The sequence below is a fragment of the Echinops telfairi genome, unplaced genomic scaffold (assembly GCF_000313985.2).
Source record: "Echinops telfairi isolate 266 unplaced genomic scaffold, ASM31398v2 ScPeMD7_30;HRSCAF=105, whole genome shotgun sequence".
Lineage (NCBI taxonomy): Eukaryota > Metazoa > Chordata > Mammalia > Afrosoricida > Tenrecidae > Echinops > Echinops telfairi.
The window spans coordinates 4,658,492-4,680,543 of NW_022103927.1; the positions used below are offsets into that span (position 1 = coordinate 4,658,492).

A 22,052-nucleotide genomic window follows, 5' to 3' on the forward strand; every position below is an offset into this window, starting at 1 on the left:
CAGTCCCCACCGAGGCACGAGGCACGCACCGCTGATGACTTGTCCAAAGAGTTCTTCGGGGGTATCCCCAAAGAAGGGCACGCAGCCCACCAGGAATTCGTAGAGGATGATGCCCATGGCCCACCAGTCCACCGGCTTGCCGTAGCCCTGGCGCAGGATAACCTCCGGGGCGATGTACTCTGGGGTCCCGCACACCTGGGGGCAGGCGGTCAGCCTGCGCCCTGGCCATGGGAGGGGCCTCGAGGGGGTGCCGTGCCCCCGACAAGGCCCTTAGCTCCCCCAGTCCTTCGGGATCATTCCACCCAGAGAGCCCCCCAATGGCCCCCACACACACACCTGTTTATCCAGGAACTCCCGGGCATCCTTCTCGATGTGGCCCTCGTACAGGTTGGTAGTGAGGCTCATGAGGCCCATCTTAGATAGGCCGAAATCAGTCAGCTTGACGTGACCCATGGAGGTGATGAGGAGGCTGCAGGCACAGGTGGGCGGCTCAACAATGAGGCCCAGCTTTCGCCCTCGGCCTTCCATGTCTGGGGAGGGAGGGCTGGAAAAAGGCGGACTCACTTGTCAGGCTTGAGGTCGCGGTGCACGATGCCATAGTTATGCAGGTACTCCAGCGCCAGCACCGTCTCCGCGAAGTACATGCGGGCCATTTCCACCGGCAGCGCCCCGATGTTCTTCAGCAAGGTGGCGCAGTCCCCGCCTACAGGAGGGGAGCCCCAACCCCAGAGCTGAGCACTTGACACCCTATCCCCCACACACAACCCAACCCCCTGGCCATAGAGTCCGCTCCGACTCATGGAGACCCCCCTAGGACTGCGTAGAACTGCCCCTGTGGGTTTCCCAGGCTGTAACTCGTTTTTCTCCCCCAGAGCAGCTGGGGTTTCAAACAGCCGGCCTTGTGGCCAACAGCCCCGCTTGGAACTACTTCGCCAGGAGGGCTCCTACTTGACACACTCAGAGCAGCACGTTCACTCTCACAGTACAGATAGGACAACCTGAGGCTCAGCGTGGGGGGCTCCCTCTCCCCAGGCCACGTGGGAATTGCCCTCTACTGGGCTTTTCTCCACCACGGATCCAGCTTCCCAAGTTGGTGTGATGGGCCCACTTTGCACCCCAGGAGTCCGAGGCTCAGACAGTGGTTGATCATGCTCAGAGTGATGGTGCCTGTGGAGTTTGAACACTAGCCTGGTCAGGACTCACGCTGCCTGCATCAAAGCGGCCTCTAAGGGCACAGCCCATGGCCTCCTGGTGTCTGATCCTTGATGACTGAAAAGCCTTAACACATAGATGGTTGGCTCCCAGCAGAGCGACTCTCAGGCACGTCTGTACTGCAGCCTCACCAACATCCAAACCACACTCACTGCCCCCAAGTCAATTCTGACTCGTAGCAACCCTATAGGACAGGATAGAACTGGGTTTCCGAGACTGTAACTTTACAGAAATAGAAAACTTCTTTCTCCCCATGGAGCGACTGGTGGTTTTGACTTTGTGGTTCGTGGCGCAATGCAACACTCACTACGCCACTGGGGCTCCTTCACCAACATCCACTGCTCCTTTTTATCTGACAAAGGGTCAGGTTTTCTTCCACATAAGTGGCTGGGTCAGCAAGTAATCCAATCTGATCCAGTGAATTTGTCTTGGAACTTTTGGAGCATAAAAGTTCTTTTCCCACAGGGATGATTAAACAGGTAAGAGGGAAGTTGAATGCTGCTAGATATTAGCCTTCTGCATCAAGAGGGACACCTACACCTGGCAGGGCAGAGCAAGAGATGGAGGTAGATTCCTGATGACACGCATTGGGCGCCTAGATACAGCTATTCCTGAAGACACTGTCTTCTTTTGTTTTCTCTTTTCGATATGTGCAAATGTTCCCCTTCTTCCCCTTCCTTCTTGCTCTTCTCCCATCCCTCTCTGCTTCCTGCTTGGCCAAATTAGCTGGGTATCAGACTGAGTAGGGCCAAGGAATTTGTATTTGCACACTCACACAAAACAAAACCCCTCACTGCCATGGAGTCGATGCTGACTCACAGCAACCCTATAGAACAAGGTAGAATTGCCCGTTTGAGCTTCCAAGACTGCAATTCATTACCAGGAGTAGAAAACCCTGGTCCCCCCACCCCCACCCCAGTGGATGGTGGTTTGGAACTGTTGACCTTGCAATTAGCAGCCTAACACATAATCACTTCAACGCCAGGGCTCCTGTATTGACCACAGCCCCAGGAAATTCTGACACCAAGAATTATGTTGAGAACCAAGTGGGGTTGTCTTCCAGATGGTCCTCTGGGGCTGGGACATTGGGAGGTAACAACCGTGTGTGCTGTGTGCTCGCCCCCCCCCCCCCGATTCTGCCCACTGCTCTCCACCTCCATCGCCATCATCATTCGTCTTGACTTGTGCAGTCGTCCCTGGCTGTCCCTCCATCCTCCCCACAGCAGCCAAATGGACATTCTACAAACGCAAATCGGACTAGGTCAACTCAACGTAAACGCTCCCCGTGGTTTCCTGTTACACTCAGAAAGAAATTCTGGCGGCTGCTGGGGCTGCATAAGCTCTCCTGTCATCTCTGCCCTCATCGCCCCCTCTTGCTCACTTGGCTCCAAGCTCCATTGGCTGCTCTCATGCTCACCCCAAACCAGAAACCTAAGAGACTGAAGTTTCCCATCCCTGCTAAGGTCCAGGCGTGGGAAAGCCCCTTATCCCCAGCATCACCATCTCCTCTCAAGACATAGGGTCTTCACGGGCATTCACTCCATGAAATGAACCTGTCTCCTTTTGCTTGTCTGTTGTCTGTCTACACAGAACGGAATGTAACGGAATGTAACCTCTGTCAGGGAGAGGTGTGTCTGTCTGGGACCCTGCTGTGCCCCCAGCACTTAGCCCAGCATGTGGCATCAGGGAGATGACAGGAGATATCTGTTGAGTGATAGCTGACTACGCCTAGCGGGTGGCCTAACTGTCACTCCATGAAATTATGTGCATGTTCTAATAACCATAACATAATACAGCTGGGCTTGGTTGATGGACAGGTTAATATGTGGATGAACATAAACACGGATGGAAAAGGTGAAAAACAGACAGATGAATGGTTGGATGGAAAACGAGATGGCTGAGTACACAGATGGCTAAATATAGATGTGGATATGATTGGTGTAGGATGGCTGACTAGACACAAAGATGGATGAAAAATGATAGATGGTAACTAGATGGATAAATGCACGGGCAGGTTTATAAAAAGATGGTTGGGAATATGGAGGAACAGATGGATAGATGAAAATAGATGTATGGAGCTAAATTGTTGGCTAAATCAAATGTATGGATGAAGAATGAATGATGAGAAGGCTAAGCAAATGAGCGGATGAAAGGGTGGGTCCTTAGATGACGATATACTTGGATCAAAGTACAGTCAATAGCTGGGTAAATAAACAGGTCCAAGGGTGGTTAGATCTACAGGTTGATAAGTATATGAGTGGGTAGTAAATGTGGCTACATGAGTGGTGACGGGCAACCCAACAGGCCTGGCCAGAGTGCACGTCCAATCTCCCCTGTACCCTCGGGGGCAGCCACACCTTCCACGTATTCCATGACCATGCAGAGGTGGCGCCGGGTCTCGAAGGAGCAGAACATGCCGACCACGAAGGGGTTCTCGGCGAAGGTGAGGATGTCGCGCTCCACAAAAGCCTGCTGGATCTGATTGCGCAGAATCAAGTTCTGCTTGTTGATCTTCTTCATGGCAAAACGCTGCCGTGTGTCACGGTGCCTCACGAGGTAGACAGCACTGCAGGGGGAGGGAGCGGGGACCGGCTGTCACCTCCGAGACACCCAGACTCCGCCACCCGCCCCCTGCCAGAGCCCCGGGTGGCTCACCCGTAGGCACCGTTGCTTATGAGTTTGATGGTCTCAAAGTCATTCTCCCCAGGAGGTTTCTTGGCCTTGGCGGTGGTGCTACGACCCTGGAGGGGGGAGATGGAGACCATGATGATGATGATGGAGCCATTGAGACTCTCATCATTCCATTTTACGCATGGGGCGACTGAGGTACAGGAAGGGTGGGTCCTTTCTCCAAGTGCCACAGTGAAGGAATTCAACATCAACACTTGGGCCCAATCAATTATAAGGATCAACATGTAACACCCCCCCTGGGGGACGGACAACAGAAAAGTGGGTGAAGGGAGACATCAGACAGTGTAAGATATGACAAAATAATAATAACTAATAAATTATCAGGGGCTCATGAGGAAGGGGGAGGGAGGGGAAAAAATGAGGAGCTGATACCAGGGGCTCAGGTGGAAAGCAAATGTTTTGAGAATGATGAGGGCAACAGATGTACAAATATGCTTGACATACAATAGATGTATGTATGGATTGTGATCAGAGTTGTACAAGTCCCCAATAGCATTGTATGGCTGGATCAATACCAGGCGGGCTTCTAGCAGCAAGTGACCCTGAATCTCCCCCACCCATGCGGAGCTGACCAGAGCTGGCTGAAACAGCTGGCAGCAAGTGGCCTTGAATCTCCCCCACACACCTGTCGAGCTGACCAGAGCTGGCTATGTAAAGCAGCTTCGCAAGTTTTTTTTTTCTTTCTTTCACTCCCGGCCCGTTTGGCTCAGTGCCCGCTTTGTTCTCGGCCCGTCGCTCTGCACCCAGCACGAATACACCCGGAACCAGGAAGACACCTTACATTCCAGAAACCCAGACATACCTGTATCTCCCAATCCCTGACTACTTTACCTTATACGGACTCAAGGCAACCCAGTCACGTGTTCCCCGGCAGGCAATGTAAACACCACTCCTGTAGTCTGGAGTGCGACTCCCTCGGCCCAGACACTGTGGACCATGGGACTGCGCCCAGGCTGGGTTTTTCTCCCCAGTAAAGCCTGTTTGCTCAAATCGACTGATTTGGTCTCTGGCGCCTCTTGACTACCTTACAAGCATGTTTGAAAAAACAATTTTTTTAAAAGACGACTTGGGATTAAGACTTTCTCTCTGAAGCCATGGTCCTGTCATCATTTGATTACGAAAGATGATGGGAAGCCCCCGAGATGGAAAATGCCCGATGCTCTGTAAATACAATTCTCAGGAACCAAAACTGGCTTAGGAGGGGAAAAATGGACAAAAGATGAGAGTTCTCATTTATAAGGCGCTTCTTCAGAAAGCCAAACTCCCTGCCCTCAAGTGTACGCCAACGCACAGCTGCCCTATAGGACAGGGTAGGACGGCCCTGAGTTTCCAGGACTGTAACTCTTTACGGGAGTAGAAAGTCTTCTCAGGAGCCGCTGGTGGTTTCAAACCTCTGATCGTGCAGTTAACAGCCCGTGCATTACCCACTACACCCACCCCCAGGGCTCCTATACTGCATGTGAGCATATGAAAAACCGCTAGACGTCTCCGAGGAGAGATCACTCGCGGCCATCAAGCAGATGCCGATGCCTAGCAACCCTATTGGACAGGACAGAGTAGACCTGCTTGAGGGAGTTTCCAGGGCGATAACGCTTTACAGGAGTAGAAAGCCTGGTCTTTCTGCCACTGGTTTTGAACTGCTGACCTTGCGATTGCAGCTCAATGAGTAGCCACTATGCCCCCGAAGGCTCCTAGATGACAGAGAAGCAATTTAAAAACTACTCCTAGACACCATTTCCCACGTTAAGGGTGGACATCAAAATCAAAAAGGCTGACTTACTCTTTGGGCAACGGTTTGAGGAAACAGGGCATTTTATGCCTTGCTGTTGGAAGTGGACATTGGTACAGCCTATATATCAGAATTATGTCATATTTGGCCCAGCCATTCCACTTCTGAATTCATGATACGGAAATGTTTACACATGTGAACAATGGCATACGTATGACTTTGCTCACTATAGAACTGAAAATAATCATGAGTTCATCAACAGGAAACTGGTTAAAAGCATGGTGGGCGTCTGTATCAAGGAATACTGTGCTGCTGGCAAATAGAGATGTGTAATCTTTCTGCTCACGCGTTCGGAAAAGTCCCCAACATATTTTATGAAAGAGAAAAAAAATCTAAAGGACAGTATTACAGTGCGCTACCCTTTGTATACAAATGGCAAACAGTACTATCTAAACAGATTTGGGAGCTATAGGGCAGTGGGGGATGAAGACGGGAGTGAGATTTTTCACTGTATCTCTTTTTTGAAAATTATTTTTATTAGAGACGGAGAGATTTATTACATAACTATTGTTATTGTTAGTTGCCATTGAGTTGATTTAGACTCATGATGACCCCAGGAACAGAACTGCTTGATGGAGTTTCCAAGACAACGACCTTTCAGTATCAGATGGCCAAGCCTGTGTTCCAAGGGGTCTCTGGGTAAGCTCAAACTGTCAGCATTTCTTTCAGGAGTAGACTTAACCATTTTTTCTACCCAGGGACAACAACATAAGGATTACACGCACATAAACACACACACAATCTATCTAGAAGATACAAAAATATCCAACTTGTATGCACCTAAGCATGTAGCCTAAAGAAATCTGGCACGGAAATATGAACAGAGTTACAAGGGAAGAATTTAATCCATATTTCTCAGAAACTATTAGATTAATCAAGGGGAGAAAATGGAATAAGAATAAGGAAGATTTGATTCACTCAATTAACAAGTTTGATCGAATCGAATTACATAGAGTCCTGTAAACAACAATTAGAGATAAATACCTTTTTAGAGTTTTAGACTTTTGGGTCATGTCATTCCATTACCTATTCAAAAAATTAAACAAATAGCATATATCGTGAGACTCTTTTAAATTATACATATGAAGAAAAGATGTACGAATATCTGTATATGAGTGCATACGCATGACCAACAAGGGTCATAAACGCAAGTGCCGTCAGAGGCTCGGAAGGGTCGGCAGGGGCCATGGTGACTTAGAAGAACAGCTACCTCATATCACAAGGCAGCCCCACACAATGCCAACCAATTCCATCACAGAAATTGATTTCTGAATAAAAGGCTCAAAGCCGAGGTATTGTGGCAAAACGTTCTGAGTTTAATATTTTGCCTCAAATTGTTGAAAAGTGCCAGGCCATGCGGGGAAAGCACACATGTGACCATTATGGTGGGTAGTTTCCACCAGGTATCTGGAAGAGTCACCACAGTACTGTGAGGCTGGGGGTGGGATTGAGCTGTTATCAGTCGAAAGGGCTGTGCTGGGGTCTTCCATAAGTTACACAGAGAACGATCATAGGACCCAGTAATTCCATTCCTAAGCATGTACCCCAAAGAGCTGAAAACAAGTACATAGACAAGTACTTGTATGTGAATGTTCATAGCGATCCAAAGGAAAAACAACCCATTCATTCATCAACAGATGCTGGGACAGACAAGAGGTGACACTTTCATAGAAGACAATGTCCTTCAGGTAGCAAAGGAAGGAGCATCTTCGACACGCTGCCATGTGACTGAACCACAAACACATTCTGCTCAGTGGGAAAAAAGAAAAGAAAAAAAAGCCAGCCACCCAAAAGTTCCACAATGTATGAGTATTTCTATGAAATATCTACAACGGACAAATCCACAGAGACACACACATACGGATTTGTGGTTGTCGGGGGCGGGAGAGGGGTGGAGAGTGCCTACTTAAAAGGGTATGGGGCCTCCTTTTGGGGGTGATGAAAACATTGTGGATGAAAACGTGGTGCTGCGTGTACAATCCTTTGAATATACTCAACACCACTGAGTTGCACACATTAAAACGAGACATTTGAAAACAAAGGGATACATTGTCACATGATGTGTATTTTAACACGCACGCACACACGCGCGCACACACACACACATACACACTCTCTCTCTCTCTCTCTCTCAAAAGTCCATGCAGGAAGAGTTAGTGTGAATCTCATTCTCATTTTAAAGACGGGGAAGCTGAAGCTCAGGCTGGAAGACCACATGGTCTTGGGGCAGAGCCCGCGTGGGAGTCCGTGCCCAGACACCAGAGTGTTGAACACCGCTGGGCCTTACCTCAGACAGGTCGTCCTGCTCGGGCGTGTTGGAGCCGCCGCTGTCCTGCTCCTCCAGGTGGACCACGTCTAGGGAGGGACTGAGCGTGAGCTAGGGACTGGAGGTGGGACCACCTCCCACAGTCCCCCTTCACCCACCAGCCAGCACCTGGGAAAGGGTCCCGGGTAAGGCCAAGCTGGCGGATGATATAGCGGGGGATGTCCGTCTTGACAAGGTGTCCCTCCTTGGCATGGCCCTCGGCAGCCTCCAGCAGGTGGTAAAACTCCTCAGGATTGAATTCCTGGGGTAGGGAAGGGACAGGCTCAGGGCAGACTCTGTGGAGGCCCCTGCCAGCCACCCCTTCCCGATACGCAGCCCCCTCACCAGGCACTCCAGCAGCCTCGCAGGGCGCGAGATGATAATAAGCAACTTCTTCACCAGCTGAGTCACGAAGGCCACCTCCAAGCTCTCAGAGCGCTCGTAGGCCTGGGACAGGGGGGCACAGGAGGAGGGGGATTCACTGGCTCCCTGACTCAGTCAAGCTGCCCTCCTGAGCCCACAGTGTCCACTGCGGCCACGGTCCCATTTCACAGATGAGAAAAGTGAGGGCTGGGCCACAAGGTACAAAAATGACTATTATCATAATACAGGAGCCTGGGGGTGGAAGAGGTTACATGTCGGGCTACTAACCATAAGATCAGCAGTTCAAAACCACCAGCTTGTCAGCGGAAGAAAGATGAGGCTTTCTGTTCCTGTAAAGATTTATAGTCTCTGAAACCCACAGGGGCAGTTTGAGCAACATGAGACACAATTGACACGCTGGCAGGAAGTCTGGTTGGGCTTGAGTGAGCTGTGATAACACACACTGGCCTAAACCCTTCCCACAGATCAACTCATCCAGTCCATCTTCAAAACAGTCCTACGAAAAACAAAACACGGTCCTACGCTCTCTCCCTGGCAGGATCTGTCCCCAGATCCCCACGACTCCCTTCCTCACCTCCATCAGGTCACCGCTCCGATGTGCCTTCCCTAGGGGAGCCTGCCTTGCCCCCACCAGGCCACCCTACAATGGCACGGCACCTCCTGGTGCCCACCTCAACCACCATCCCTGCCTGTACCTTTTCTTTTTCCTAGCCCATGACACCCCGTCTGCACGCTCTGTAGTCATTGACCCAGCATGTCGTTCAAGACTGGGACAACGTGAGACTAGGGAGAGCCACAAAAACCACGGCCATCAGGAACACCCCTACAGTAATGCAATCCTTTTCAAAACTCACAATTTTGAAGCCATGAGACCCCCAAGATAAAAAATGTTAAGGCAGGTCCCGAGGGCTGTGCCGGGGTGTTGGAATGTGTTTTTGTGATTGTTCATGGTTTCAAGAAACACAGCACGGATGGGTTTGCTTCCATTCGTGCCAGGAGGCAAAATGGGAACAAATCCTGTGTCTGTTAGTTTAGAAGCTTAAAATGCAGTGGTGTGATTACACCTACTTTCGATATTTTTGCAACTACTCTAAGTGTTCTGGTTAAAATCACTGGCCACACCCAGTCCTGGGTCTGAAACCTACTGTTTATCTTCTGTCTTGCTACAACCTTCGGGGCAGTGTGTGTGTGTGTGTGTGTGTGTAGTTGAGGGTGGGGGCAAGGATGTTGCTTGCTTTCTCGCCACTGGGTCCTTCACTTTCTAGGTCGGTTCTGAGTCCACAAAATAAGAAATCCCCAAGCCATCCAGTTGATTCTCGATTATACTGACCCTCTGGCTAGGCTGCAATGGAACTGCCCCTGTGGGTTTCTGAGCCTTTAAGTCTTTACAGAAGCACAAAGCCTCATCTTTCTCCCACCAAGTGGCTAGTGGATTTGAACTGCTAACCTTGTGATTAGCAGCCCAGTGTGTAACTCACCATGCCAACAGGGTTCCTTCACTCTCTCTTTCAGTGCCATCAAGTTGATATGAACTCTTAACAATCCGATAGGACAGGGTAGAACTGGCCCTGTGGGTTTCTAAGACTGTAATTCTTCACAGGAGTAGAAAGCTCCATCTTTCTCCCTTGGAGCGGTTTGTGGTTTCGAACTACTGACCTTGCAGTTAGCAGCACACTATATAACCACCCCACCACCAGGGCTCCTATTCAGGGTTCCTTAGTAGGTGCCTAAGAAACCTTTGTGGAGTTAAAGAATGAGCGGGAGAGGGTGACCTGGCAAAGGCAGCACAGCAAATAAATGATGCAGATCTGAGCCGTTTGGAGTCTGTGCGCTCAACTTCCAGGGATCTCAAACCCAGGACTGACACCAACGTGAGGCCCGGAGCCCAGAGTGCGATATTCTGGTTCGACGGCTTCTCCAATCTCTTCCCCTCACAGTGGTCCAGCCACATGGCTTCTCTGTTCCCGGAACGTCCCAGCCCACTTGCCTACCTCAGGACCTTTGCACACGTTTTTTTTCCTTTTTGGTGCAGACTTCTCCTGGCTCCTCTCTTTGCTGCCACGTGTCCTCATTATTCTTATCCCAATTTCAAGGTCACCTCCTCCAGGGAGGCCGCCTGGACTTTACACGCTGTCATCACACTATCTGCTTCAAAGCTCTAGCATCAGCTGAAATGACTCAATTCCTTGTCTCCCCCTCTATAATGGGCAGTGGGGGGCCAGGGGGAGGGAGGAGGCAGGTGGGCATCAGACAAGTACTTAATCTGATTCGGTTATTGTCTCTGTGGTGTGAGTGCTCAGCACATAGTATGCAATCCATGATGCCTGCCTTGTATGGGGTCATTGTCCCCATTCATTGCATCCATTCACCTAGCGTTTCTTCAGCACCTACTATGTGCTGCACTGAACACCAGTGACCTAGCAGACAAATAAAATCTTCTTCCTCTGGGCATGTTTTTGACACTGGTGGACCAGGGCGACCAGCAAGATAAGTAAAAATATATTCAAGGTGACGAACCAAAGCAGGTGAAACCCACTGCCCTCAGTACAATTCCGATTCATAGCGACCCTATATGAGGTTTCTGAGATTATGAATCTTGATGGGCGCACAAAGACTCATCTTTCTAAGTCCTAGCAGCTAGTGGGTTTGAGCCACCAATTCTCAGGTTAGCCGCCTAGCATCTAACCCTCAGCGCCCCTAGACAACGCCAAATGCTAAAGAGCAAAATATAGAGAACGTGGGGAGAAATATTTTAAATGGGGGGTGGGGTGGGGAGGAAATTATGAGCCCACACTGCAGAGACTCTTTGGGTCAAGACTTGAAAGGCGGGAGAAGGAGGTTGGAATCCCGCCTCCTCCCTCAGACTCCCTCCCTCAGGGTGGGGTCCACGTGTCCTTCGTCCACCCCGAGTCCTGAGCGCCATTCCAACTCCGGGCGCGTGCTCCACGCTCTCTCTGTGAATGGGTGTTGGGGTGAAGGAGCCGGGGGTGCGGGCTGGTCCTGGAGTGGAGGCGCAGAGAGAAGCACTCACATCCTGCAGCAGCTTCTCCAGGTTCTCCTGCAGTTCATAGAAGTAGACGGTGGTGATGAGGCCGTCGCGGGACTTGGCCAGGCAGTCTCGGGCCAGCTCGATGATCTGGTGGTGGATGAAGCTGAGCACGCCGTCGGCCAGCGGCAGCACGCTGTCGGGCTCGTAGGCTCGGGCGAAGTCCCGCAGCTTCTCCTCCATCTGCGCCGTGGCCTGCGGGAGGGGTGGAGGCCAGCGGGAGTCCCGGCGCGCGCCGCCTGGGGGCGCGCGGGCGCCGGGACCGCACGGCCGCGCCTCACCTTGGGGAACCTCTCCTTGTACACGTGGTTCATCATCACGATCTCGTTGTCATAGGAGGAGGGCGATCGCCCGGGGCTGCGGGGAGAGAAGGCCACTATGTCCGCTCCCCGCCTCTAACCGTCCCCCAAGCCCGCTCGATGGATGGGGACCGCGGTCTCCCAGGGGGAGCTGGCCCACCTGAGGCTCCGCGAGCGAGGCCGCACGGCGGGGGAGCGGCGGCCGCCATCCTCGTCGGTGATGCTCTCAGTGCTGCCGAAGTGCTTGGACAGGAAGTGGAGTTCGTCCACGGTGGGCTGGTAGGGCAGCTGGTGCAGGCGCTCCTGGGAGGAGCAGGAAGACTGCGGGCGGCAGGGGCGGGGCCAGTGAGAGCTATGGGTGCACCCACCACGAGGGGACCCTGGCCTGGGGCCTCAGTGGGCAAGGCCAGGATGTGGGTCTGATCCCTTCGGTCTCCAGGGGCCCAAAGGGGACTCCAGATGACAGACATAAACAGACATGAACAGTGACACCAACATGGGTGTGGCCTGCTAAAACGGAGTCAAGTCCCTCTCTGTCCGGAGCCATGGGCCCCTGTCTGCTCTGTCCTGTCACCACCTTGCCCTCTCCTCTTCATGTCACTGGTTCCACTCCAGCTGCAGTGGACCTTCGCACTGGCTGCCCGCTCTACTGGGAACCCAACTGCTATGGATTATACTGCCTTCTGTAATTCTTGACTTAAATGTCACCTCCTCCAGGAGGCCTCCCCGGAACACACCCTGTAATGAATGCTCTGTCTCTTAACCTGTCTCCCTTTCCCCTGATCTAGATTTCCCTTGATGAGTGACATTTTGATTATTCCTGTTATTGCTTCAAATGTAGGGATTTGGTTCGGCTTGGTAGCTGGTCGGTGTCTGGCTCACAACTGGAGCAAAGCATAGATCCATTGGCCCATGGTGGACAGACACAGGACCTTCACTCGATTGTGCTGGCAGCCTGAATGATCCGGTGAAACATGCCCCACGCCTGCTTAACGTTCCTCACAAGCAGGATCGATGACAAACAAATCCCCTTTTTAATGCCCATGGCCTCATTCAGACTAAAATGCTAACACCACTGGATATAAAGCCACAAAGCATTTCTCAGCCTCTCCCACCTTCTGGCAGCTAACGGAAAGGTTGGTGTTTTGAGTCTATGCAGCAGCTCCTCAGAATAAGGGCATGCTGAATCAGCCACCAAGACCCCACACAGTACCGTTTTACTTTGCCACACGTGGTCACCATTGGTCACAGAGGATACAACACGCCCTGGTAACTGGCACCCTGACCATCAAGTCCCTGCCGGCATCATCTCCGTTGCTCCCCCTGCAGCCCAAAGCTCCAGCGACGCAAGGTTGCTTTCAACTTTCCAATTGTGTCAAGTTCCTGGTGGCCTCTGGGAGAGTGTGAACATGCTTCCTGGAACATCCCTCTCCCCTTCTTCTGCCCAAACCCTTGCCGACCCCTTTGGTGGTCTTGGTTTCAGTGTCATCTGTGCCAGGAAGCCTTCTGTGACTGTCCAGCTATGCCAGGTGCCTCCCCTCTGCCATCACCATCATAGCTCCAACCCCGGTCACTGTGAATGATTTCTTACCGGGCTGCCTCCCTCAGGAGCAAGACCTGTCTGAAATCTTGGACCTTGGTCCAGCACAGAGCGCCCATCCACCCCATGACAGTCATGTGATAACTGTGCTGAACCACGTCCCAACGGATGGAGGAACGAACCAAAGACAAGAAAAGGGGCAGGTGGAAGGAGACACCTTGGGGGTGCAGGGGTCAAGTAACTGGAATCCAGGCCAGATCACGGGCGTGAAAGGCAGGGCCTGGGTCTGGCCCTTGGGCAGACCCTTGGGCAAGTAGCATAGCTCACTGAGTGCTCATATCCTCATCTGCAAGAGGAATCTGAGGTGAGCAGGACCCCAAAGAAGGTATGTCAAGGGCAGACAACCAGCTTTGAGAGGGACCTGCAGTTGGCTGGTAGATGGACAGGTGGACGGATGGACCTCCTTGGAGGAAAGCAGCCCGAGGTCCTGGTTAAAGCTAGCTGGCTTGGGACTGGGCCTGTGAGCTGGAGGTCTGCCCCAACGTCCCCACCCTCCTGCACGTCCTACTCACCGAGACGGTGGAGCTGGGCGTGTTGGTGCCATAGCCAGAAGAAGGGAGCGAGGCCAGAGACCAACGGCGTCCGTCCGCCCTGGAACCCAGTCAAGGTGCTCAGAGACTGCCCATCTCCCCTGGCCACAGCCAATCTCCACTGGCCACAGCCAGGGTGGGCAATAGTGGGGCTTATCTGCTGCTCCAAGATTCTGACCCCCTCAGAGTTAAGGAGGTTAAAGAGACAGTCAAGGCACCCCAAACATGGTGGGAAGATCAGTCCCTCCTGACCCCCTTCTCCTGCCAGCCCGACACCAAACAAGCCCCCCAGAGCAAGCTCCAAGGAAGACTGGAAATGCCCACCCAAGGTCATCTTCCCATACTCAATCCATCCTCATCAGGTTCATTCAGGACCACCCGGAAGGACATGGGAGAACTGTGAATCTGTATGAGAACAGATGGCCCCATTGTTCTCCTTCAGAGCAGCTGGTGGGCTTGAACCACCAACCTTGCCAGGAGCAGCCCATTGCATAGTGCACAGGACACTGGGGATCCTAAGTCTTCCCATCAAGACCCCAAAAGTATACCTAGAGGACCCCCCATGAGAAGCCTGTCAGAGGCAGACTTACCGGGGTCTTCTCAGAAGAGAATGGGCTCTCTGAATAACACCCACACAAAAGCATGCACACACACACACATTCACACGTCTATGCACTCACAGTCCCATTTACCTCACAGGCACATATAGGATTATTTTGACTACTAGCGTGGCCACGCACTGGAAGTCATACACATTCACAGCTAGACACATTCACACTTCACACACCCACACTCACACCCCAGACATTCCGAATGTACAGTATGCTTAGAGACCCACATCCTCACACTGGGATGCGTGGTCATGCATGGGCACATCCAGGACAGTCATGCATTCACTCGTTCAAACTCTCTCACACACACACTCGTTCACCCTCACTCACTCTCACAGACTTACACCACTCACACATGCGCAAACTGCACTCAGCACATCCTCCCTCACGTACTCACACACATTTACAACTTCATAGACACGCTCACCCACGGTCTCGCTCACACGCAAGCCCACACACGCAAGCGCTCTCCGGTACATTTACAACCGCATAGAATCTGCACACCCACGCGGACACAGACTCACTTCTCTGCGCCCTAAGCACTACCACCAGTTAGTCTGGAAGCCATCACCTTGCACTAGGAAGCACTTGTCTACCCACCCACCCCCAACGCCCCCCCCCATGCCCCGTTCCTTTTCAAATGCAGGTTTAATGGACTCCCTGTGGCCCTCAGGGAATTCGTGTCTCTCCCGCCAACAGGAGCTGCTGCCTTTTGTGCCCCACAGCCCCCTGTGACGCCCACATCACCCTGTGCCATGCTCCCCAGTCCCTGACCTGTCTCCCCCACTCAGCTCGGAGGGATAGGAAAGGGGTATAGTTCACCCTACATGCCCACTGAAAACCCTCTCGATTTCCTAGTGATACCCAGAAAGTTTCTCCAAAACCATCGGGAGGGGGGAGCTCTCAGCCGCCCCAACTCCACTATAGGTCATGCTTTTAGGGGAACTCTGAGACACCCCACCCCACCCCCGCGGGAAAGCTGATATCTCCTCCTGGGACTTGGGAGAGAGAGCCATAGTCGCTGTCCTCCCCCACCTCAGGGACCCAAGTCTCTCGATGGGCGCCACACAGTCTGCGCTTGCGCATCTCCTCTCGGCTCGCCGGCCCTGTTGCTATGGAAACACCCGGCCCCTTTAGCCGAAGGCTCCGGAGTCTTGAGACCCTGGCCACGTGAGCGCAGGCGCCAGGGCTCCATTGCAAAAGAGACTCCGTCCCTTTCCGATTCCCGCTAGATTGATCCTGCCTTCTGCTGGGCCCCGCCTCTGAGGCTGGACGCCCCTCCCTGCTGGGAATTTGGAGCAATCTGGGGGTACCCTTAGGCCCCAGTACGGGTGGAATTAGGAGGACGAACAGATGGCGGCCCATACGGTGGGTCGGGAGCCTCTGGGCTGGGGTTCTGGGCCTGCGGAGGACAGGACTCACCTTCGGGAAGAGGCGAATGAGAAGTGGGCGGGGGTGTTGGGGGAGAAGTTGCGGGGGCTGTCCAGGGGACTGCTACCTGTGGCGGAAGGAAGGAGCGCTTTAGGCGTGGTGTGTGTGCGGGGAATGCAACCCCATCCAGCCTCCTAAGCCCTAAAAGTGGTTGCACTTGGCAGCCGTCCCCCCCCCTTTTTTGTCGAGATCCGCCCACGTATGAAGTTGACCACGCCCCTACCTATGACTCCGCCTCTCCGATTTTTTCACTCCCAAATAAGCCCAGCCCCTTCCATCTGACCCCGCCCCTCAGACGCGGCTCCTGCTTTTTCTGCCCTATCCCATTTCCAATCCTGCAAGGCCCAGCCTTCCTCCGACCAATGTGGGTTCATCTACGCGCTGGTCACGCCCCCACCCGGGTGGCCCCGCCCCTTGTCCCAGCCAGCTCCTCTAGTGTTCAGAGACGTTTCACTCAGACACTCACCTCCCCCCTACCCGCCCCTGCGCCATGGCCACATCCCCCTCCTCTAGCCCACACAAACTAAGCCCTACCACCCGTCTCACCCAGGTGGCCAGGCAGTGGCGAGTGGGGCCGTGGCAGCGTGGGTGAAGTGCTGGTCAAAATGAGGCTTTTCCGATTACTGGTGCGGCAGCTGCGGGGGAGGTGAGGTAGGGAGAGCAGGCCCGGGTCATAGTCCCATGAACCCCGTGAGACCAGCCAGGCGCTCAGATCCCCACCCTATCCCCCACCCGTGTGTTGGAGGCACTTAGAGGACTGCTTGGAGGAGGCGACCATGGAAGTCTGATTGTGTGTGTGCGATGCTTGTCTGAGGTGTACGTTCGAGATTTGCTGTGAGGATCGTAGATGGAAGCAGTGTATCAGGAGTGGTGATGTACGTGACACCATCGGTGAGCCAAATGTCCGTGCGTGCGTCCTGGGCTCTCGGTATGACATCCACTATGTGAGCTCAACACTGTAACTCAGGATATGTCCTAATGAGTCATCATCAGTGACAGTGGCTGGGTTTATCTGGTGTGACACATCCCGGCCTTTGAGTGTCTATGTAACACATGGTGTAATGTCCCTTGTCCTTGTCGAGGGGTGCCACTCAGCTACACATTTGTCTTTGTGTGAGAGGGAACCTCCTAGTATCTGGGTATGATGTGTGCTGTGTGCATCCACAGGCCAGGCGGGGTCACTCTGTGTGACATCCCCTGGGGACATTTGCATGTGCTATGTGTGATTTGAGGGTGTGCCTTCATCTCGGTCAGATTTCCTGTGCTCGTTTATCATGGCATCCCTACAACATGTGACATGCCTGAGCAGGTTATTGTGTGTTGGATGCATGCAGGTGCCTCCAGCACATGTATGTCTAGACACATGTGTGTCGCTTGGATGCCATAATCATATGTGTGGTGGATTGCTATGCGCGTGACATCTTCCTAGGTGTACCTGACATAGTAGTACTTGTGTGTGACACTGGCAGTGCACCTGTGTATCTGTACACAGCTGTGCCTTGGGCTGCTGCCTGGGTGTTCACGCAGCCTCCTGGGTGTATTTGGGCCACTAGGGCTGTGTGTGTGTGTCTGTGTGACATCATGCCCTGCAGGATGCAGTGTATCTCTGCTTTCATTGTGAGGCTGTATTTCTTGAGGGGAGAGTCTTGTTATGATGAACAACCCCCTTTTCTTTCGGTTCCTCAGGATCGCCCCTCTCTAAGAAGGAGCTCCCAGACCTCCATCTCCCCTAGCCCTGGCCACAGTGACTGAGCATATTAATGCGTCCAGGCGCGCGCGCGGTATGGGGTGGGGGGGGCAGGCTGCGGCTATTGTTCTCAGGGTGCCAAGCCCCCCACCCTCGCCTTCTTCCCCCACCCCCAACTGACTGCAAAGCCCGCAGCGCCAGCAAACAAAGGCACCCGGCGCAGCCCCCTCCCCGCCCAGCATAGCCCCCTCCCCGGCGGCCATCTCTGCCAGCATGCAGTCCCTCCCCAGCCTCGGCCCGCACCGACCCCCATGCAGCCCCCTCCTCGGCGGGAAGGCGCAGCGCGGGCAGCTCTGGCGCAGCTGGACAGGGGGCAACATCCAGGGCCCCGCCCTGCGGCAGCAGCCAGTGGGGCCGCTTCGAGCGGAGAGCTGGGGCAGAGTCTGGGGATCGAGGGGCTACCTCTTGGTGCGGCGGAACATGCTGCCGCCGGGGAAGGAGGGCATCGAGAAATTGGAAAGCGCGGTCCAGAGCGAGTCAGACATGACCCGGCGGCGGCGACATGGTGGCAGGTGCGGCAGCGGCAGCGGCAGCGGCGGCGGCAGCGCGGGGAGCTAGCGCGCGGGGCGGAGGCTGGAAGGAGCCGCAGCGGGCGGGGGAGGGCGGGAGAGGGGAGGGACCTGCGGCAGGCGCCCACCGAGAGGGGGCGCTGCGGTGCGCCGGCGCGCACCGGGCGCCCGGCCTCGGGCCCGAGAACGAACGACCAGTCCCGCGCGATCCTCCCCAAGGCTCACCTGCTGCTTTTCCGAGGCAGAGGCAGATCCTTCTGGAAGGCAAAGGGGACCGAAGACTAGGGGTCAGCAGAGACCAGCGGCCGCTGCCTACAAGGCCCCTAGTGGATCAGAATGGGGTGGGATTCACAGTCATCCACATAGTCACTTTCCCTCTTAACTGTGCACTGGGCACCAGCATTCTTGGGAGACAGGGTCCCCGGAAGATTCCTCTCCTGACCTCCAAACACCAGCACAAGGCCAAGTACACAGGAGGAACTCCGGGTTAGGGCTTCTGAGTTGGCAAGTCACCGCGTGCTTGTGTAAATGAAGCAGGAGTCTTTATAGTAAAATATTTATTGGACACCTCCTCTATGCCAGGCCCCACCCTGGGCACCAGGGGCACAGCTATGAGCAAGACAAATAAAAAGCCCTGCTCACTTGGGTATATAGCATTCAATGGGGAGAGGCGGATAATCCTAAGATTAATGGAGAAATGAATGGAAATGTTAGATAGTAATAAATATTATGAATGAAAGTAAGCAAGTTGTTGAGATGACAATTGGCTGGGAGGGGTGTGCTAGGGATGCCCTGGGGAGGTGGGTTTTAAACTTTGAGAGATCAGATCCAGCCCTGGGGAAAGTCAAAGATCATTCTAGGTAGAAGGAACTGCAAGGTGAAAGCTCTCAAAGCTGGGGTGAGCTTAGCATGTAATATGGAATGAATGAATGCTTCCACACCACCACAACAAACCTGCCCAGCCTGGCCCAAATCACAGAGCTGAGGGAGGAAGTTAGGATAGCTGCAAACTGAGATTTGAAGAGGGAACCAGTGGGTGTTCACTTTTCAATCATGGTGATGACAATACATCACTGGTAGCTATCAATGTCACATGCCCCCATTTGAAGATAATTGCATTCTGTTTGTCAAGTGCTTGGGAAGTTATTCCCAGGAGCCGGAGAGGGTGGTGTAGTGGGTTACAGGTTGGGCTGCTAATCTCAAGGTCAGTAGTTAAAACCACCAGCCACTCCAGGGGAGAAAGATGTAGCTTTCTGCTCCTGTCAAGACTAGCAGCCACTGAAACCCTCAGGGACAGCTCTAGGGTCACTATGAGTGTGAGAGTCTTTTCCAAGAATCGACTTGGAGAGAGATGACAGTACTTTGTAGCCTGTCTTGTCTCACCAGGCTGACGTGAAAAGAAAGTGGTTAGACAGGGTTGCAGCCAGAAAGATTCCGTGAGAGTTCCAAAAACCGTTTTGTGGATGCTCCAACCAGATCCTTTATAGGATCTCTGAAAACAGGAAGTCCGGGGTTCAAACCCCAGCTCTGCCCCCTCGTGACCTTGACAAATGACCTTCCAATCGTTCATACCTCCTAAAGAGGATTCTGTGAGATGAGGTCTCCTCTGGCAACCCTCTCAGAATGGTGCCCAGCACTTCCTAATTGCTCAGAGCATATTATACCATAGGAACAGGAGTTACCGTTAATAGACTTGCTGGCAGGACAGGAGATGGGTGCCAACTCTAGAAAGACTTTCTCCTACCATGTACAGAGAACAGATGTATGGAGAGGGTTAAAGGACAAATCGTCCCTGTCCTCAGCCTTGCCCTTCTGAGTCATGAGTGTCTAAAAATCCGCACCAGGTTTTCCTCCCATCTTTGCAGAATCGGCGTGAATGAGCAGCAGCTTGGGCCGGCCAGACTAGTCCTACGTCCGCAACGGCCCAAGAAAAATCAAGGCCTGGATTTTCTGGGCAAGGAGTCCAGGACTCCAGACGGACATGGGTATTCTCCTAGGATTTTCCGGGCACATAGTTCCGAAAACCGGTACCTTCAAGAATGAGCCCGGGGGGACCGTTAAGCGTCACTTAAAGAAGTCTTTAAACTCGGTCCCATCTGCTCGAGTCTCCATACATTCTAGGATGGAGGAAAGAAACAAACTGGAGCGGTCAAGAACTCGAATTCCTGGCGTGAGTGACAGACCTAACTTTCATCTCCAACGCAGAGCCCCCTCGGCCACAGCAGATTTTGCTTGCTTTTTCCCATTACTAAGGGACGGTAAAGCAGAAGTGCGGTTGAACTTCCCCATTCTATGCTTTCCATAAACCCCAAATACTGGGCCTACTGGGCGCTCCAGACTAGTGGGCCTGAGTGTACCCAGGAGCGAAATGGTTAACTTTGCCAGAAGGGAAGAATTGAGCAGAGTTGTAAGACGTAGGTAAGGTAGTTTGGGGCCAGGAGGGTAGAGATATACAGAGAAAGGTCAGGACTGCTCCACCCCCGTCCCCGTCCCCGCAAACATACAAACAAACAAACAAAGCATACACATCTTCCAAGATCCAGGTGCGGCCCTGCGTTCTGGATCAGGGAGGGGGAGTAAGGGTGGTGGGGGGGAGCACCCTCAAGTGGTGTTGAACCAATGGGAGTAGGCACAGACCTGGGAGGCGGGAATACACCCCATGCAGGCCCCACCCCTTTACGCCCTTTTCCCAGGGACCCGACGGCGCGGACCGGGTCAGGTTGCTGCAGTAACCAGTTTTGCCGCAACTCCCTCCCTTTTCCAAGAACAGTTTCTCCTCCTCCTCCCTCCAGCCCAGCCTGGGGGAGGGAATCCCAGGGAGGACCTGAGAGGGGCCCAGGCGCTGAGAAGAAGCCATCTGGGCTGTTTGAAAGCAAATCAGCTTTCCAACTCATCCTTGGCTTCAACGTCATCCAGGCTGCCTGGGAAGTCCTTTCTGCAGTCTGACCTCATCTTTCTTGCTGCACTAGCCGTTATGGGAGCTTGAGTTCTCTCAATTACAGGATGTTGAATTGGAGGAGCCTAGAGATGGACAAGATCCACTGAATAAGGGCCTGCTCCTCCTCCCCTCCCCATTCTACTGGATGGGGGTGCAGCCTGAGATTGTGCTTTATCTGATACAGAACTTGGCTTTATCTGATACAGAACTTGAGGCTGCGATAGAGGGAGGTCCCGAGTGCTTCACCCACTGCTGGCCTCCGTGGAAAACCTGGCCCAAATTCCCCTATGAGAGTTACTTGGAGGTCAACATTTCACACACACACACACACACACACACACACTCACACACACCTACTAACCCTCTGAAACTCCTGCTGAAGACGGAGCAGAGGACCCCCTACTCAGCTTCAGAATCCCCACCCAGCCTGAGGTGGAGCGCTTGACGCCCAGGTTTGCCCAGCTTTCCCGCACTCCACAACAAGCCTCAGTTTCCCATTCTGTGCAGTGGACCCACGCCACCCGCGCCTGCGCAACTGCGTCCAGCATATTTTAAGGCTGCAAGGAGCTAAAAATCGCTTCCGCCCACCCACAAGCTGGGCTGGACTTGAGGATCACTGTGGGGGGGTGGCGCGGGGTGGGATGGGGATGGAACGAAGGGTGAGGAGGCTGTCTAGGTGCTGGTCCAATTAGGGCAGTAGGGGAGAATGGCGGGGCGTGGGGGTGGGATCGCAGGATGCATAGAGACCGAAGGAGGTTCCTAAGCCTGGGAGAGGGGTTCCGGAGGTGGTGAGGGGCGAGGCTGCTGCACAAACATGTTTATGGCTGCGGAGGCGCCGGTGGCCCCGAGGGGCGCGAGCCCGAGCCCTGGGGCAATAACTTTGCAAGGCTCCCCCGCTGCCCCCTCCCAGCCCAGGTGGGCTCCAGGCTCGGACTCTGGCCCCAGGCCCTCCACCGCCCC

At 53.5% G+C, this 22,052-nt stretch overlaps 2 protein-coding genes across 2 annotated transcripts in view; one reads left to right on the forward strand and one right to left on the reverse strand.

Annotated features, from left to right (window-relative positions):
* Positions 1–18,138, reverse strand: part of MAST1 (microtubule associated serine/threonine kinase 1) — a 25,256-nt gene extending 7,118 nt beyond the window's left edge. Inside the window, exons 1-15 of the mRNA XM_045289706.1 lie at positions 18,048–18,138; positions 16,445–16,533; positions 15,890–15,965; positions 13,839–13,917; positions 11,887–12,047; positions 11,709–11,784; positions 11,413–11,622; positions 8,343–8,444; positions 8,127–8,259; positions 7,980–8,047; positions 3,868–3,953; positions 3,570–3,778; positions 565–703; positions 337–469; positions 11–195 (exon numbers count right to left, since the gene is read on the reverse strand). Of these exons, the coding sequence (XP_045145641.1) occupies positions 11–195; positions 337–469; positions 565–703; positions 3,570–3,778; positions 3,868–3,953; positions 7,980–8,047; positions 8,127–8,259; positions 8,343–8,444; positions 11,413–11,622; positions 11,709–11,784; positions 11,887–12,047; positions 13,839–13,917; positions 15,890–15,965; positions 16,445–16,533; positions 18,048–18,130 (1,829 nt within the window). The 5' untranslated portion in view covers positions 18,131–18,138. The remainder of the gene's footprint in view (positions 1–10; positions 196–336; positions 470–564; positions 704–3,569; positions 3,779–3,867; positions 3,954–7,979; positions 8,048–8,126; positions 8,260–8,342; positions 8,445–11,412; positions 11,623–11,708; positions 11,785–11,886; positions 12,048–13,838; positions 13,918–15,889; positions 15,966–16,444; positions 16,534–18,047) is intronic.
* A 9-nt stretch (positions 18,139–18,147) lies between these two features.
* Positions 18,148–22,052, forward strand: part of RTBDN (retbindin) — a 10,605-nt gene continuing 6,700 nt past the window's right edge. The window contains exons 1-2 of the mRNA XM_045289707.1: positions 18,148–18,351; positions 20,848–20,868. Coding sequence (XP_045145642.1) covers positions 18,148–18,351; positions 20,848–20,868 — 225 coding nt within the window. The remainder of the gene's footprint in view (positions 18,352–20,847; positions 20,869–22,052) is intronic.